At 40.6% G+C, this 16,758-nt stretch overlaps 1 protein-coding gene across 2 annotated transcripts; it reads left to right on the forward strand.

Moving 5' to 3' along the window:
* Nucleotides 1-1,958: 1,958 nt before the first annotated feature.
* On the forward strand, nt 1,959-16,608 carry LOC109953192 (uncharacterized). 2 transcript variants are annotated; one of them, XM_020588615.1, is made up of 11 exons: nt 1,959-2,250; nt 3,324-3,549; nt 3,988-5,000; nt 5,222-5,368; nt 9,919-9,996; nt 11,259-11,375; nt 12,375-12,524; nt 12,695-12,862; nt 13,184-13,336; nt 13,938-14,120; nt 15,722-16,608. In XM_020588615.1, the coding sequence occupies exons 2-11, from the start codon at nt 3,378-3,380 to the stop codon at nt 15,824-15,826; spliced, it is 2,286 nt and encodes a 761-aa protein (XP_020444271.1). In that variant the 5' UTR covers nt 1,959-2,250; nt 3,324-3,377; the 3' UTR covers nt 15,827-16,608. The 2 variants fall into 2 exon arrangements, with proteins under 2 accessions (XP_020444271.1, XP_020444272.1); XM_020588616.1 differs by having other exon boundaries at nt 1,959-2,171.
* The last annotated feature ends 150 nt before the right edge of the window (nt 16,609-16,758 follow it).

Raw genomic sequence — 16,758 nt, forward strand, 5'->3', positions numbered from 1 at the left:
CTTGGTATATTAATGATCAAGGGAATTGGCTCTGTAAAAGCATTTCACAGGATTTGTTCAAAGTCCAGATGTTACTATTCAGCAGAATAATGCTAAAAGTGAAAGTCAAAGCCCCCTCAAGGTGTCACAAGGTGTCTTATGCCTGTCATTCTCCATCCATCCACCAGGGGTCCTCACGCTATCTTTTCCTCAGTTGCTCCCTTGCTTACATCTGCCCTGATGTCAGGGCTGATCTTCCAGTTTCCTTGTTATCCTCAGTATTTAGACCTGCAGCTCCCACCTGCTTCCTGTTGTCACATTGCCATATGTTTTTGCTGTGGGTGTAGGTTCTTGCCTGTAAGCCTTGGTTGTTTTTTTCAGCTGCCTCAGTTTGAGTCTTCCCTCCTTTTGCCTGCTGTCCTATTACTGTGACACAGGTGGCACCGAGGAGAGATTTGAGACAAGAATACTGCCTGGGATTAACGTGAGCTAAAGGTCACACTCGTTTTCAGAGTCCTAACTTTCTCAGATGATACCACGCATACATACATGAAACACAAATAAGCCTATATGTTGGTGCTAGCATGTTTTCATCTGCCAGATAACTATTTTTGATGCCATTAAAAGTATAATCAGCAACATGCACAAACGTGTCAAAAGTGCCCATTATGCAGAAACACTGAATATCATTACCTTGTACTTTGCCAAGTGCAGATGATTTTCATTACTTTATAGACCAAATGTGAGTTTAAAAGAAACACTCCTGATACATTTTGCATATAAAATTTTGCTCTGAATTATTAACTTAACTGGCTGAAAAAACTTAGAAAAAATCAACTGGACTAGATTTCCAGGTCGAAGATGTTTCGCCTCTCATCCAAGAGGCTTCATCAGTTCTGACTGACTGGTGTTGAGCCGGAGATATTTATCCCCCTCGGTGGGGTTTCAGTCCTTTGAAGTAACTTAACTGGGACGGCAGTTGGGAAGTAACTTAACCGCTTCATCAGACAGGTAATGTAGTGGAGTAAAAAAGTACAATATTGTCCAGTGAAATGTTTTTATATTATAAAGTGTAGCAGGAAATGAAAATCCTTGTGTAACCTATAAAGGAACATTGCGTTTCCCGTTTTATCAAATGAGGAGTGGAATCGCTACGCTGTATGTCAGAGGCAGATGGGAAATAAGTCTTAAAATGCAAATATCTGAAAATGACCGGTACAGTGTAAACGTAAGGTGCAACAAACAACCAGCAGCTCCACACTATGGAAAGAATTGTTGGAAAAATATAGTCTGATTCTTCATTACTCCTAAGCAGAATTTCATCAACATACAGTAACTGTCATGTTAGAGACTGTGTTATGAGACAAGTGTGGATCAGCCCCATTCTGGGGATGTCTGCAAGTGAGAAGGCACTGGGATGATGTATGGGTTGAACTGAAAGTGATTTTTGCCATGTGCTGATGTAGGAAACCTGACATGAGAAAATATACAGTATTATCAAAGCTGGCCAGACACTGTTGAAGAGATAAACCGTATGAGATAAGGGGAAAATAAACTGTTTACTACACTCAAACCTTTGTATAAATACATGTTGTGCACCTCACTGTCAATGATTTATGTTTATTCTGTAATAATAAAATGAAAAGCAATAAAATTTCAGTAAGGAAAAGGAAATTAAATACTCAATCCACAAGTTTCTTGAGTAACTCGTTACTGTACTTAAGCTATGTAGTTAGTTATGTTCTACTACCTAAATCCAGTCCAAATACTGTAGAGCTTTATGGTTATCAAATAATAACTGGGAGAAACCACTTTGGTAGTGATTTTTTTTTCTTTTCAAATAAACGAGCCTTCATACTGCGTCTACTATTGAAGATGTTTTGCATGACCACAGTTCTACTGTGTATGAATTGTGTATTAATGTATTTTCAGCCAGTGTTCACACGGCTCTCTAAACAGGTATGACCGATGACGTCAGCAAGGTGACACCCACCTCTCCTCTTCTGCGCCGGTGTGTTGTAGCACCGCCCCAGTTCCGTTCCCGGTGGAGATTTGTCTCCGGAAAACTTTTCTCCTGCTTTCTTGTTACTTTTTTGCGCCTTGTTTAGGACACGGCAATGAAGATTCCCTCCTCGTCTGACGGACTTTACCTGTGATCACTTTCAGCGTGTGAATCCGGGAGGACTCCAAACGTAAGACAACGGTGGAAAATACTTTGAACGCTGACTGTGCGTTCATGAAGCCTGTGTTCAGATCCAGACTGAGCAGGCGGTGAGTGCGCACAGTGATAGCCTCTCGCCTGCGTGTCTAAATGTTGTAGCTCCGCTTTGACAGGCTGACGTTACTTCCACATTGAGTCGCTGCACCTTAAAATAGTATCAGACAAGCTATAGGTGACCTGTTGTCCGCCGGATGGTGAAGAGTTTTCATGTGGAAACGTGCTGCCTTGTGGTTGTGATTCGTGGAAAAAAATTACTGCCTTTAAATTATAGCATTCATGCAGTTAAATGTCATAGATTTAGAGAGAATTATTACGTTTATGGTTTTAATTCGCGGTTTCGACTGTTAATAGCTACATGTACAAAGTAACCTTCATTTCCACACTAAATGAATGTGCCAAAATGATGTTATGTCTCACACGGGTCCAATTATTGTAGGATGTCTCATATTTAACTTTTAAAAAGGTGGGGGTCCTGTTGGAGGGACCGAAGAGAACGTTTCATTCAGGGACAGTCTGACGGAATGCACTGTCAGCCTGGCTCAAGGTCGACGTGTCCCGCCCTGTGGGGAGCTACTGTAAACAGCCAGCAGCTGGGACATGCAATAAACCGGCCAAAACATCCATAAAGTGGAAATATAAAACAGAGACGACACAAACCAAAGCACCACTAAGACATTTGACACGTCAGCTGGGCTCAGTCGTGCTCCCCATGACCTGTTTAATGTGAAGAAAGCTGGAAATTAAGTCATTTCCAGTATCAAAGCAGCTTTTCAACAAACAAAAGCCATGTAGACTGCTTTTTTTTTCTAGCTTCTTTCCTATAATCAATCTTGTGAATCAAACTGGGGTCAACCTAAAAAAGGAGTCACAAGATAAATATGAGAGGTCACTAGTGGAAAGGGAGAGGGTCAAAAAGTTATGTCTCCTTCACAAATATAGCTTTTGAACAAAACAATCAGGGGAGAGAAAATTTGTTTTGTTTTGCCACCACATTTTGTTGTAGGCTGGAACTAACGGTTATTTTCGGTATCGATCAGTCATGTCCTGACTGCTTGTGGGTTCCTGATCCCTGGTTGTAAATTGCTGTAAACACATCCCTGTTTTTTTTTGCTTTTATTCACAGACACTTTTCAGCATCTATCGAATAACAAGCAGGATAGCATCAGCTCTCTGCACGATGTCCTCTAGAGGTAGAACCGACTTGTGCCGAATATGTGGTGGATCTCTCCAGGGAAACCAACGGCGGTGGCTGTTTGGGGGCCAAAATAAGAAGACGGGTCAGCCTCAGACCCCGACAGAGTCCTTGAGAGGAGGAAGTCTGTCCCAGTCCACACAGAGTGGCCTCTGGGGTGAGTCTGGGGCATAATGTTGCTGTCAGGCAGAAACATTGTACGTACATATTTTGTCTTTTTTCATAAATCAATGCTTTATGTCTGTCTGTGGGTTTTACAAACATTTAACCAGTAAAAAGCAAAAGCAGAAGAAGGGCTTTTGACTAAATCTCATAGCTCTGTTGGATTCTGAAACTGTCGGTAAAACCTCATGTGAGCTTGATTTAGGTAAAATATTAGTTATGTAATGACACACGCAGGTAAGTGACCATATATAAAGACACAATACCAACTTTGGCTATGTGATGATGAATTATTTTAGATACACAGGGTTATTCATTTGCTGAAAAGTAGCGGTTTTGGAGATACAAGGTTTCTGTCTGACAGCGAAGATAAGAAGATGGAAGATGTTTGCCTGTTGAAGCATCTGAATTAAACCTATTTTGCTCTTCACAGGCAGCACATCATCTCTGGGCTCCCCAGCATCGCTCTCAAAGTCCCAGTTGTCATTGAGCACCACGTCCAAAGGAGTGGATCTGCTCTCGGTGTTGAGCCACATCTTAGGGCAATCTGTACCTCGAGGTGGCGGGCAGGGGGAGTTTGTGTGTGGCAAATGTGTATGCGTCCTTGAACGGGTGTTCAAGTTCGACTCAGTGATAGCCAGGGTGAAGGTGCTTTCATCCGAGAGGCTTCAAAAGCTCATGCAGGAGAAGGACAAAATCAGACAGTGGGTGCGCCAAAACTACCACCAGAGACATCCGTGGGAGTTCCAGAGCAGGGACAGCACCAGCGAGGAGGATGGAGAGGCAGAGAAGGAGGGCTACAGGGATATGCTTAAAGAGAACATGGCACTCTCAGAGTATGAGTGCTGGTCCGAGAAGTGGGACACATGTCCGTATTTTGTAAGAACAGGCAAAAGATGCAGAAAGGGCAAAGGATGTGAAGGCTGCGATTCCCTGCGGGTGTCGGACTCGGCTTATGAGTCAGTTTGTGGTGTTCCTCGCCACTTACCTTTTCAACCCTTTTCCCCTTTGGCGTTGTCACGAAACATATCCCGGAGCATGCCCCTTAACTGGCAGAAGGGGTCGTCCAGCAGATCCAGCCCGGCTTCACTGGCAGGGTCCAGCCTCTCCTTAGGAGCATCATCCCGCACTGTGTCTATTCAGTCTCTGGACTCTGATGATGGCAATGACCCATTTGACTCTCCAGGTGATCAGTCATTCATCTTTTTGCTGAAGGAGCTGAGAAGTATTGAAGGGAAGGCGGTCAGCTCGCCTTTGGGGAGTAGGATCCCAGTTCTGGGCAGGAAGGACAAGAAGTACTCAGGAAAAACTGGAGTGATGGTGTCACCCACAGTGAACAGGGAGCTGAACTATGGGGATGTGGAGAATGGAGAGGATGAAATGGGTGATGAGGATGGGGATGTTCTGACAGAGCTGAGAGACGAGTTCATGCCTCTTCATGGAGAGGTGAGTGTTCTCATTCCTGTCTGAGCGTGCCATATACACCCAAAATGTACCTGATGCCTTGTGTGCTAGTGGCTGTAAATATTGACACAGTGTGCTGCAATAGTTAATCCGGGAGCAACTGAGGCCAGTTCAGTAGTCTAACAAGATTTGAACTAGACGTTTCACTTATGTACACTAATTCCACAGCCGCATGTTTACTGTGAAACTGGTTGTCATTTCAGAGCACTACTGGCAGGGTTCACCACGCTGTTAGGCACCTGCGAGGCCAGCTGGACCAAGCTGTGTCCCGCATCAGGACCCTGGAGGCCGAGCTGAAACATGGGAGGAGCAAACCAGCTGAATTCAATGGATCAGAAGACTGGGCCCCTGTAGGTGTTCACTTTGTTCTTTCACATGCTCCATCTGAGACACTTTATATGTTAAGTTTGACATTTTTGAAAAAAATGATCCTTCACTTTCTTGCCATCCAGTTAGTGTAGCTTGGCATAAAGCCTGGAAGATAATGGTTCTACCCAGACATAATTCATCTGTCTACTAGCACCTCTAAAGCTCACTCAGTTAACTTGTTATAACTTGTTAGAGCTCAGATAAGAAATAGTCCAGTACATAACCTCTCAAAAAGTCATTGTTGTTTTTACACTTCATTTTTATTAATTAAAAAAAAACAAGATATAATTTTAGCTTTAAATTTGCTAGTAGGTGTGTTTTACTTCCAGACAGAGCCCAGTTAGCTGTTTCTACCTGTTCCTAGTCTTTGTGTTAAACTAACTGGCTGCAAGCTATAACTACAGATTTAATAAACAGATGAGAGTGGTATCAGTTAGAGCTGCAACAATTAGTCAAAATTGACAAAATTGCCATTTATTTTGATCATCATAATTGCTTTACTAATCAAAAAGTTAAATATTTGCTATTTCTAGCTTCTCAAATATGTGGATTTGATGCTGTTCTTTGTCACATGTCACAGAGCATGCATTGTCTTTTTCTCTGGCAATTTATCGGCAAAATTAATCAATTGGAAATTAAAATTAAATGATTATAATAATTTTTATTGCAGCTTTAGAATCAGTTCTCATCTAACTCAGCAAGAACTATTAAGTGTGTGTATATATACAACCCCAAATCAGAAAAAGTGGAGACGGTATGTCAAATCAAAATGGAAACTGAAAACAGTGATTTGTAAATCATCTGTGTCCTGCATTACATTGAAAACAACACAGCAGCACATTATTTGATGTGACACCTCATGTTCAAAATAAACACTTCAATTCTGATGCCTGGAACACATTGCAAACAAAGTTGGGGCAGTGAAGCATTTACCACGGTGTGATGTTTCCGGAACACTTAAAAGACGTTTAGTGACTGAGGACACAAAGTGATTCAGTGTCTCAGGTGTAATTTTGTCCCATTCTTTACTGCAAACAAGTCTTAAGGTGCAACAGTCCTGGGTCTTTGTTGTCACAATTTGGGTTTCAAAATGCGCCACATATTCTCTATTGAGGATGGGTCCGTGCAGACAGGCCAGTCCAGCACTCGCACTCTTTTCCTCCACGGCCAGGCCTTGATAACGTGCACAGTATGAGGTTTTGCATTGTCTTGTTGAAGTATGCATGGGCGTCCCTGGAAAAGATGTTGTCCTGAAGGCAGCATATGTTGCTCCACAATCTCTGTGGTTGTTCGGTATCAATGGAGCCATCACAGACGTGTAAGTGACCTTTGCCAAGGGCACTGACACGACCCCAGACCATGACAGACTCTGGCTTTTGGACTTGTTGCTGGTAACAGTCTGGATGGTCCTTTTTTTGGTCCATTCCGTCCAAAAGTACAGATTTGTCTGACCACAGTGCACATTTCCACTGTGCGATGGTCCATCCCAGATGCCTCTAAGCCCAGAGCAGTCGATTGCGCTTCTGGACACTGTTGACATAGGGCTTCCTTTTGGCACAGTACAGTTTTAGGTAACATTTATGGATGTAACTACGTACTGTAGTGCCTGACACAGGTGTGCTGAAGTAATCCTGAGCCCATGTGGTTATATCACTTATAGAAGAGTGATGATTCTTGATCCAGTGCCATCTGAGGGATCACAGAGCACGGTAATCCAGCTTAGGCTTGTGCCCTTTACACACAGAAATCCCTCCAGATTCCTTTTAATTATTTTATGCACCATAGAAGGTGACATGTCCAAATCCCTTCCTGTTTTTCTTTGAGGAACATTGTTTTTAAACATTTCAGCAATTTTCTCCCCATATGTTGGCAGCATGCCAATCCTCAGCCCATCTTTCCTACTAAAGGGCTTGGCCTTTCCTGGATGCTACCTTTGTACCAAATCATGATCACAATCACCTGTTTCAAATGGAATCATAATTTCTGGCCCTGAAATGCAGCCATCCCAACATTTTTTGCAATGTGTTGCAGGCATCAGATTTGAACAAAGAATAAATTTGAGGTATTACATCAGATAATGTGCTGCTGTATTGTTTTCAGTGTAATACAGGACACAGATGATTTACACATCACTATTTTCAGTTTTAATTTTGATTTTACATACCATCCCAGCATTTTCTGATTTGGGGTTGTAAAAAAATATCTAAAAATTAAAAGGGTCATTTGGTCAGTTTTATAATAATAAAAAAAAAACTAAGGGGAAAAGGACAGCACTCCTCTAGAATAATTCATTTATGCAGAGCACATACAGTATGTTTCGAGCAGTAGCCCTTCCTCAGTGTGCAAACAAACAAAGGTGTGATTCACTACATACTGATGATCCTTATGGTACAATCCAACCCGGCTCTGTCTCCAGAGGACCATTACTGCACGTTCTTTGTCTAACAGTCAGGAGTCTCCCTGTTATTCTTAAATATACGTACATGGCTTAAATATCATCACAAAAGACAAAACCAAGTAAATTCTTGTTTAGATCAGAAGTCACTGGAATATACAAGCGAACGGTCTGTAGAAACAGTTTGTTGTGCTGCATTGTGTCATATACAGTATATCACATACTGTTGATCGCCTGTGTGTAATGAATCACACTGTAGTCTGTTTGCACACTGAGGAAGGGCTACTGCTCGAAACATACTGTATGTGCTTTATATAAATGAATTATTCCAGAGGAGTGCTGTCCTGTTCCACTTCTAAATACAACAAATATGAAAAAGTTAATTTTAGAACAAATCAGAAATGTCTATATTTAATAAGAATCTAAAAATAAGATAAATATAAGTGGATAATGTCACTGTCCACTGTGCTACTGTCAGTGGAGATGTCACTGGTGTTATGTAACTGATGTGTACCCACACACTTGTTATCTTTATCAGCTGTCCTAAGAGATAATTGTCTCAAGAAAAACAGGTCTGTTAAACACGGTGGCACTGGGCAGCAGCTCCTTTGTCACATGTCCAAACGGCTCCATGAACCACTCTGTGAATGTAGCAGTATAGCATAATGGAAGGAATGGAGGGTGGTTCTACTGTGTTTTGTGTCTGTGGAAGGGTGTGCCTACATTTCCTCATTTACAGGTGCATATATACACACACACACACACACACACACCCTGTCTATCTGGAATCTTCTCCGACCAGTGGAGTTTGCCCTTAGCTCAGTAGTCTTATGATAGCAGATATCATTACCAGGCCTCTCAGCTGAGTCCAGGTGATGTGAGGGAGTCTCAAAATGAGCAGACTTGAGTATCAGTAAGCGTTATTGAAATAATGTGATCATAGCAGCAGGTTTAAACTTGCAATAACTGCTTCTTGGCTGCTTGCCAGCAGCAGAAACAAGTTGCTTACTTATACCTCCAGCAGTAAGAAACATGATTATGCATTTGGAAGTGTCTCTGCATACCCAGTGAACATTCATTATTTACTCTTTTAGCTCTGTATTTTGGCCTCTGCTATCCTCTGGGGGAGGTGTCTGTTATTTGGCTAATAAGTGTGTCACTGTGTTCAACAGCCAGTTGCTAATTCTGTCTGACATTTGATGTTGGGCAGGTAGAGTACAGCTGGTTTTAGAGCTTGTCACTGAGAACACCAGTTTGCTGCTAAGATTGAAAACAAGGTTAATGAGAGTGTGTGAACTCAAACCCCAAAGCTGCAGGTTGTAAAATTAGAACAATGAGCTGAAAGACGCTAAAAGTCTCTGTCGAGCTGAGGGAGGCATTTTTAATTTTTCTGAAACTAATTATTTGACCAATTACAGTACTGTAATTATAATCAGTTAATTGGCTAATAGTCTGTCTATGAGAGAAAATATTGAAAGTTTATTGTTATAACTTCCCAGAGTCCAAGATGACTCGCGTTGTCCTACAACAGTCTAAAGCCCAAAAACATCCAGTTTACAATGATAAGCAGCACATACCGACATCTGAGAAGCTGTGACCAGTGACTGAGGTTTGTGCTTGAAGAGTGGATGACATGATTAGTTGATTGATTGAATTTCTATTTGACTAATTGATTCATTGGCTCAAATGTTAATATTCTTCAAAGTATCGATAAAAGTATTGCTTTATCATTGGCGAAGCTTAGGTATCATTTATTAATCAGTTAGTAGATGGATAAAGATTATTCTATAAGAAAAAAATTGTTATTGGTTAATACTTAAGTCATTTTTAAGCAAAATCCCATTCAACTGACGGTTTCAGGTTCTCAAGTGGCAGAATTTGCTGCCTGTTTTACTCTTGTAGTAAATGTAATATTTATGGGTCCTGGGCGGTTTGTTAGACAAAACAAGACATTTAATAATGTTACCTTGTGGTCCAGAATTTTGTGATGTTTTAAAGACCAAATGATTAATAGATTCATTTAAATATGGCAATAATAGTTTCAGCTCTAAAACCCAGCTTGTGTTTCAGTAACATCACAGTTTGATCTGACTTTTAAAGGAAACCAGTATATATTTTTTTCTCCTCTTCCCCCAGCTGGTCAAGGAGAAGGGCGGCAATTCCCTGCTGCAGAGCCTTACTCACTCCCTGCACAGCCGGGAGCGTCTGATCCAGGTGGGTGAGGTGATGAGGGGAGACGGGCTGTAGTCATGCACACTGCAGTGGGATCACTTGCTACTGCTGTGGCGCTGGGTCAAAGCTCACTGGAATGTTGTTTGTCTCTGAAGTCACTGTTGCCCTTAAAGTGACAGAGCCTAAACTGCTTTCACTTTGTTTGTTCATCAGCCTTGCTTGTGACTTCCCATTTTTAAATTTCTTGTTATTGATGATATACAGCTGGAAATGTCAGTTATTCTGGATGTGTGTGGTTCAGTAGCTTAAAGGCTGAAGCACATTGGACTAGAAAGATGATCCAAAGACTTTCTTTTTAAAACCAAAGGTTGCTTGAATGAATTATAGAAAGTGGCTCTATAATGAAGTCCCTGTTGCATTTTACCTGTATTTGTTAAAGTTGTGAAACTTTTACTTGTGAAATATGTTTATTTGTTTCTTATGAGAGGTGGATGATAAGATCACTCCCACTCTCCTGTTTGTTAGCATAGGTTAGTATAAACACTGGAAACAGCCTGGCTCTGTCCAAAGGTATCCCAATATGATGGGTTAATTTATAAGCTGTAGAGGTGCTGATAGACAGATTTCATTACCTTTGCACGGAGCCGGACTACTGTAGTTATTTCCCCCTGTTTCTAGTTGTCTTGCTAAGTTAATTACCTGGTATCTGTCATATATATACAATGCAAACCTAGTTTCTATGAGTGTTATCAATATTTTTATCTAACTCTTACCAAGATAGTGTCTTTCCCAACATGTTAAAATATTTATTTAAAATATGTAAATACTCTAGAAGTAAAAATAATCTGCTCATATGAATCCCTTATAATGAAAGAGCAAATGTATCTGCAGCATTTGTAAGAGTATGGTTTCCGTTGTCCTTAGACCAACAGCGTTGTCTTCTCTGAACTCCCAGTCTTTAAATAGATATGAGCAGGTTTCAATGGATTTGAGCTGCTAAATGTGGCTGCCTGTTTTATTGGAACATTAGATTTATGATGGAATTGTCTGATGTTTGCATTTCAGTTTTGCTATGGCTTCTGTATGAAGACATGTCTTGGGTTATTATGGCCCTGTGTGTTGATTCATGCATGAAAATTGCTTCATAAACTTTGCATCTAACATAAATCTGCCCTTGGATAAACCCTAAATCTTTAAACCCAAGTAAATATGTACAAATTAGATCAATGCTTTCCCCATAAAGGTGCTGTTACATGTGTGTTTGCTATTTTGCCCTAAGCAGACAGGTATGTCCTCTCTTGCAGGAGTGTATGGGTCTGATCAGAAGACTGTGTTTGGATAAGGGAGCCGGGAGTGAGCTGGCAAACAAGCTGAAAGAGAAACTAGCTGAGAATCTGAAGGAAATTCTTTCTGACAACAAGGTCAGAGTTGACATTGTCCTTTGTCACCCTGACATTATGTGCTTACTGCTGGATCTGCTTATGGTAAAACATACCATATTACCCCCTCACTGAAGCATAGCAGTTATCGGCACATGCAGACAGACGCACCTTTGCTGGTAGTAGCTGAACTCAGTCCTCCTGTCCTTGAGGGCTTTTTTTATTAGCAGTGCGGGTCATGTGATTTTTTTAACCTACAAGGAGTTTAACCAGACCAGCAGTAGCATGTCAGTGATTTCTTCTGACCCTGTGGAGAAGTCATGGTGGAAATCGCACACTGTTTTGAGTTAACTTTGTTGTTTCTGATATTAAATCACATTAACATCAACACTTCATAAGGATTATGACTTGATAACTTTAGAAGTTTTTTAATAAGTGTTGGCGCTTTACAGAAACAAAGATCAACAGAGACTAAAGCTATAAATTCTCAGACCAAAGTTACAAATGCCAGTTTATAATTCCTCATAGCCTAAGCTGATGTCTATAAATGTCATTGTTCTGTCTGACGTCAAAACCCAAAGATATTCTCTTTATAATACTCCAAAACAGAGTAAAACTTCAGATTCCCACATTTGAAAATATGGAATAGGACTTGAAAAACTACTAAAATGATTAATTAAATATTAAAATGGCGGATCTATTTTTTGATTGAGAATCCATTAACTGACTAGTTGTTGCAGCTCTATTTTGTAATGCAATATAATATAAGATTACACTGCTCATTTTCACAGGGAAAAAGATAAATATTCACCCTTATTGTGTGTTAGTCATTCTCTAATTCATATAATTAGTTTTTTGACAAATCAGAGTTCACAGATGGCACTGCTCATTTTCATGGGGAAAAAGATAAATATTCACCCATATTATGTGTTAGTCTTTCTCTAATTCATATAATTAGTTTTTTTGACAAATCAGAGTTCACAGATGTAGTTAAATGTAATTTCGATGTCTCATATGTAGATATAACATGTTCTGTGTTAGGCTGCTCTGGCGACTTTGAGATCTGAAATGACTGAGAGAGAGAAGGACATGGAGAAAGAGATTGAAGCACTGAGGAAGGCTGGGAGAGACCGGGAGAAAGACCTCGACGCGCTCAACACAGTGCTGCAGTGCAACCAGGATGTTATCAATGTAGGAGCACAAACACTTGAAATCATTGGTGTTATTGCATTCACTGTGGTTCAGACACACCTACATCTTTACTACACCCAGACACTGTGTACATTTGTACTCTGCCCCAAGAAAACTTACTTCCCGTTAAAATTTGATTTAGATTGACCCATGTTTTGCGCTTGTTCCAGGACCTGCAATCGGCTCTGAGGGAGAAGGAGCAAGTGTTGAAGGATGTGGAGAAAGAGAGGGAGGTGTGGAGACAGAGGGACCGGGCCCTTGCTGCTGTGCTGCAGGAGAAGGAAGCTCTGGTCCAATGCCTCAAGGAGGAGGTGGACATCTGTCATAAAGATGTGGAGGTATTTGGTTTCTCAGCCTACACACAGGTCCCCTGCTTTATAGTTAGAAGTATTCCTGTACTTTAGCCACAGACTTAACAGGACAAACTCAGCTTGGAAGAAGAGTTTTCTGGTAGCTGAACTATGACTGGTATAAAGTGACATAAGTGTTCATTTGAGCTCTTCTTCTTGGAAAGTTACAGAGCTTCCATTCTCTGTTTTATTGAATGTGAAGTCTGTTGTGTAGACTCAGTCCTTCTGGTCTCAGGCGAGGTTCGTCAGTAAAACTGACTTCAATGACCACAGGGAAACTTTTAACCATAACATGTCATTTTCCTCCAGGCTCTCTCTGACTCTGGGACTGGGCAGGCATCGGCAGGGAACAGGGCTGAGCTGGCAGCCTTGTTGAAGGACAGAGAAGTAAATGGCGCCGCCTTGTGCCAGCAGGTGACCAAACTCACCACAGCCCTGCAGGAATACCAGGACATGGTGCAGGTGAGGTATTAGCATGAGGAAAGGACTTTAAAATTGTATCTATCCACCTATATGTTATTTATACTGCTCATCTTGTAGAGGACAATGAATTAGAGAACTGAAGATATGATGCAAAATTTGGCTTCTAGAATTTTTAGGAAAGCTAAAAAGTTCCCAGGTTCTGAGATTTATTTTGCTCTCATGACCATGACTGAATAAGAGTAAAGCTGAAACTGTTAATCAACACAAAAACAATCAGCACATATTCTGATAACTGATTTTTTTCCGTCACTTATCAAGCAAGTATAGTGAGGGGGAGGGATGAACAATCCACCTGTTTCTGGGATGTATGCTTAACTAAGCCAATCAGCTGCTGGCTTATAGCTTTGCATTTATAATACATTTCTCAGCAACAAAGCATAAAAGCCTGTTTGCCAAAATGTCAGACTGTTTAATTGAGCCTAATCTTAAGTGTTAGAAAAGGGGTTAAATTCAGCAGCTGGCAGGGAAAACAGAGAAGAAGCACGGCTGACGGAAATGAAGATAAATTAACTATACAGACCCTGTTGGCTTCCAGCTCCAGCTACAGCACATTTCAGCCTTTCCTTTTTCTTTTCACCAGAAGAGTCACCATCAGATGGTGTCCTCTCTGACGGCTCAACTCAGAGACACTCGGCAGGAGCTGAGGGAGAAGGAGAAGGAGAAGAAGGAGGCTGACAGGGCTTGGCAGAAAATGAGAGAGGACAGAGAGCGAGAGGAAAGGAAACTGAAGAACCACCTGAAGAAGAGAGACAAACTCATAGAGGTAAAGTGCAGGAATCTGACAAGAAAATGGACCAAAAACTCCCGAGTGCCTCCTGCCACAGTAACATTCTTCTAACATTCAGTTTTTGATGGTTATTTTTTAGCTTTTAACATAGCTGCTATGACACAATCAGAAAATACAACGCTTTACTTTTCTTCTTCACTGCTTTTTCTCTTGACCACTGTTTCCTGTTGCTCCTTCACTCTGGCTGGTTTACACTCCTACTCTCTTTTCAAATCTTCTCGGTACCCTAACATTGAATGCAGTATTTGCAGGGTTTGTGATTGGGCCACTAAAGCTCCTGCATTTTAGGAAAGTACTACCCCTCAGCGGGGACTTTTCTTCTGCAGCAACTAAAAGTAGCCTCCCTTTGAAAATTCAGTGCAATCATGCCAATAAGGAACATGGCAAAAACTTCCATGTTAAATGAAAACCAGCGTTTTTGTATTGTAGTAAACTCTTTGAGACCCTGGGCACATATCAACTCTGAATAAATAAATGACTTCCAATCATATTATCTTAATTCATATATCAAATAGCAGTGCACTTCTGTTTGTATATGGAAATGTTTTATATCTCACATCCATCACAGCCTTTCCATGTCCATATCTCCTTTGGTCCTAGCCCTCCCAAAGAAAGAGGAAATAAAAGAATTGCACCGGATTAAAAAGAAAAATAAAGTATCTTAAACTGCATCAAATGTGTATGGATGCAAGAAAAACACATTTCAATAAAATAATACACATAAAACTATAAAATTCAGTAATTTATTTAAAGCTGTAATGATTAGTCACTTTATCAATGAGCCAATTGATTAGAGAATTAATCAGCAGCTACTTTGGTGGTAGTTATTTTTCAAGTAAAACTGCCAAATTACTGATGGCTGAAGCATCTCAGATGTGAGGAGTTTCTTGCTTGTTATGGGCTATTGGTTAGACAAAACAAGATCTCTGACATCATCACCTTGGACTCATTTTATAGAGTTTTTCTTTTTAGGTTTTATAGATCAATCAAATAAAATAATAGCCAAATCCACTGATTAAGACAAGTCATTAGTTGCAGTCCTAAAATGTCCTTCTCCACAGAAATATGTTGTCTCAGGTTCCTAGGTAACTTCAGGCTGTCTGCTGTTAAACCACTGATAACTAAACACTGCTAAATATAAAGTGCTTGTCAGATGTTGTCTAGGTCATTCCAGTAGTAATCAAAATGCAGATTTTGTTGACTGTCTGAAAGTATGGTTGCATTGTAAAAGCAGAAGACGTCTCAGTGTGACCTCTGAAACTCATAGTACAAATGTTTTTATGCTGGTTTGGTTTGGTCCGTCTTTAGTGATCATTAACGTATGTTTTGTAAGGGTGATTCACTGAGTTACCATTGTTTTGCAGAGTGTGCCACATCTCTTCTCCACATACCAACCAGTGACCTGCCCTGCCTCTAAGTTCACTTCTATGTGGATGTTATGATGATAATGCTCTAACTGCTACTGAAAGTAACTGTGTGAACAACATCCCTTTTAGTGTGTGTGATCATCTGAGCTTTAATATCAACACTTGTGATGGTGATTGACTCGGATCTTGATTTTCTTTTTGTCATTGTAGCAAATCCTGTTCGATGCTGAGGAGCGGGACCATCTGTTCAGAGAGATGCAGCAGAACCTGTCGAACAAGCAGGAACCTGTGACGGCCGTCAAACACACACTGTGACACCGTACTGACAAGAAAGTAAACTGCACATGGATGGAGGGAAATGTTTGCACTTTCTGCACCACCTTTTTGCCTCATCAAAATATTTATCATGGTGTACATCAAGTCAATTTATATTTATCTTTCCATGGTTTTTGAGGTTTGCACTTTTACACCTGCCCTGTTCTGGCATAGGCTGAAGAAAAGTTGAATTCCACTTAACTCTCAGGAGTGAATTGGTAATTTCAGACAACACATGCTGATTGTTTTCAGCATGGAGAGAGATGTTAGCTCTAGCTGTATGCTGAATACTTGATTTAAAAGTTATCCGGTGGCTGTATTTTGTTAATTTATGGATGCGGTGGGTCTAGGCAGGGATTAAATTTCATTTCATGGAGTGGGATTGTTGCTGATACAAACATTTCTGAGTGGTACGATTGTTTGTGGACCTGAGTGACACTGGTTATGTCTTTTAGGACAGGTGTGGGTATGATACAAAGTTAAAGTACCTCCCTTTGTTCTATGAAGCTCTTTCTAGTGGTGCTTTATCTTTCTCAGTGCAGATCTGCTGTGTTTGGCTCTCATGCAGGGGAAAACTTAGGAGCAAAGTAATATTTTTAACCATTTTTCATTTTCTTCTTTTATATACTGTACATCTGACCTTTTTGAGGCTATTCTTAATTATTGTCTGTTTACACATTTTTTACTGTTATTCTGGGACTTATTACTACGGACATTTTCTTTCTTTAAGCTCAAGAGAATTAAAAACTCTGATCCAAACAACCGTGTCCACAGATGCTGTTATTTCAAGGACCAGCATTGGATCCTATAGTGACTAAATATGACAGCTACTAAAAATCCACGTTTTTCTTCATTTAAAGTTTATTTTTAAACAATATGTTACTCAAACACACCAGACTCTCCTGGGTAATGCAGCAAGCGTATGGGTTCAT

Source organism: Monopterus albus, unplaced genomic scaffold, assembly GCF_001952655.1.
Source record: "Monopterus albus unplaced genomic scaffold, M_albus_1.0 scaffold572.1, whole genome shotgun sequence".
Classification (NCBI taxonomy): Eukaryota; Metazoa; Chordata; class Actinopteri; order Synbranchiformes; family Synbranchidae; genus Monopterus; species Monopterus albus.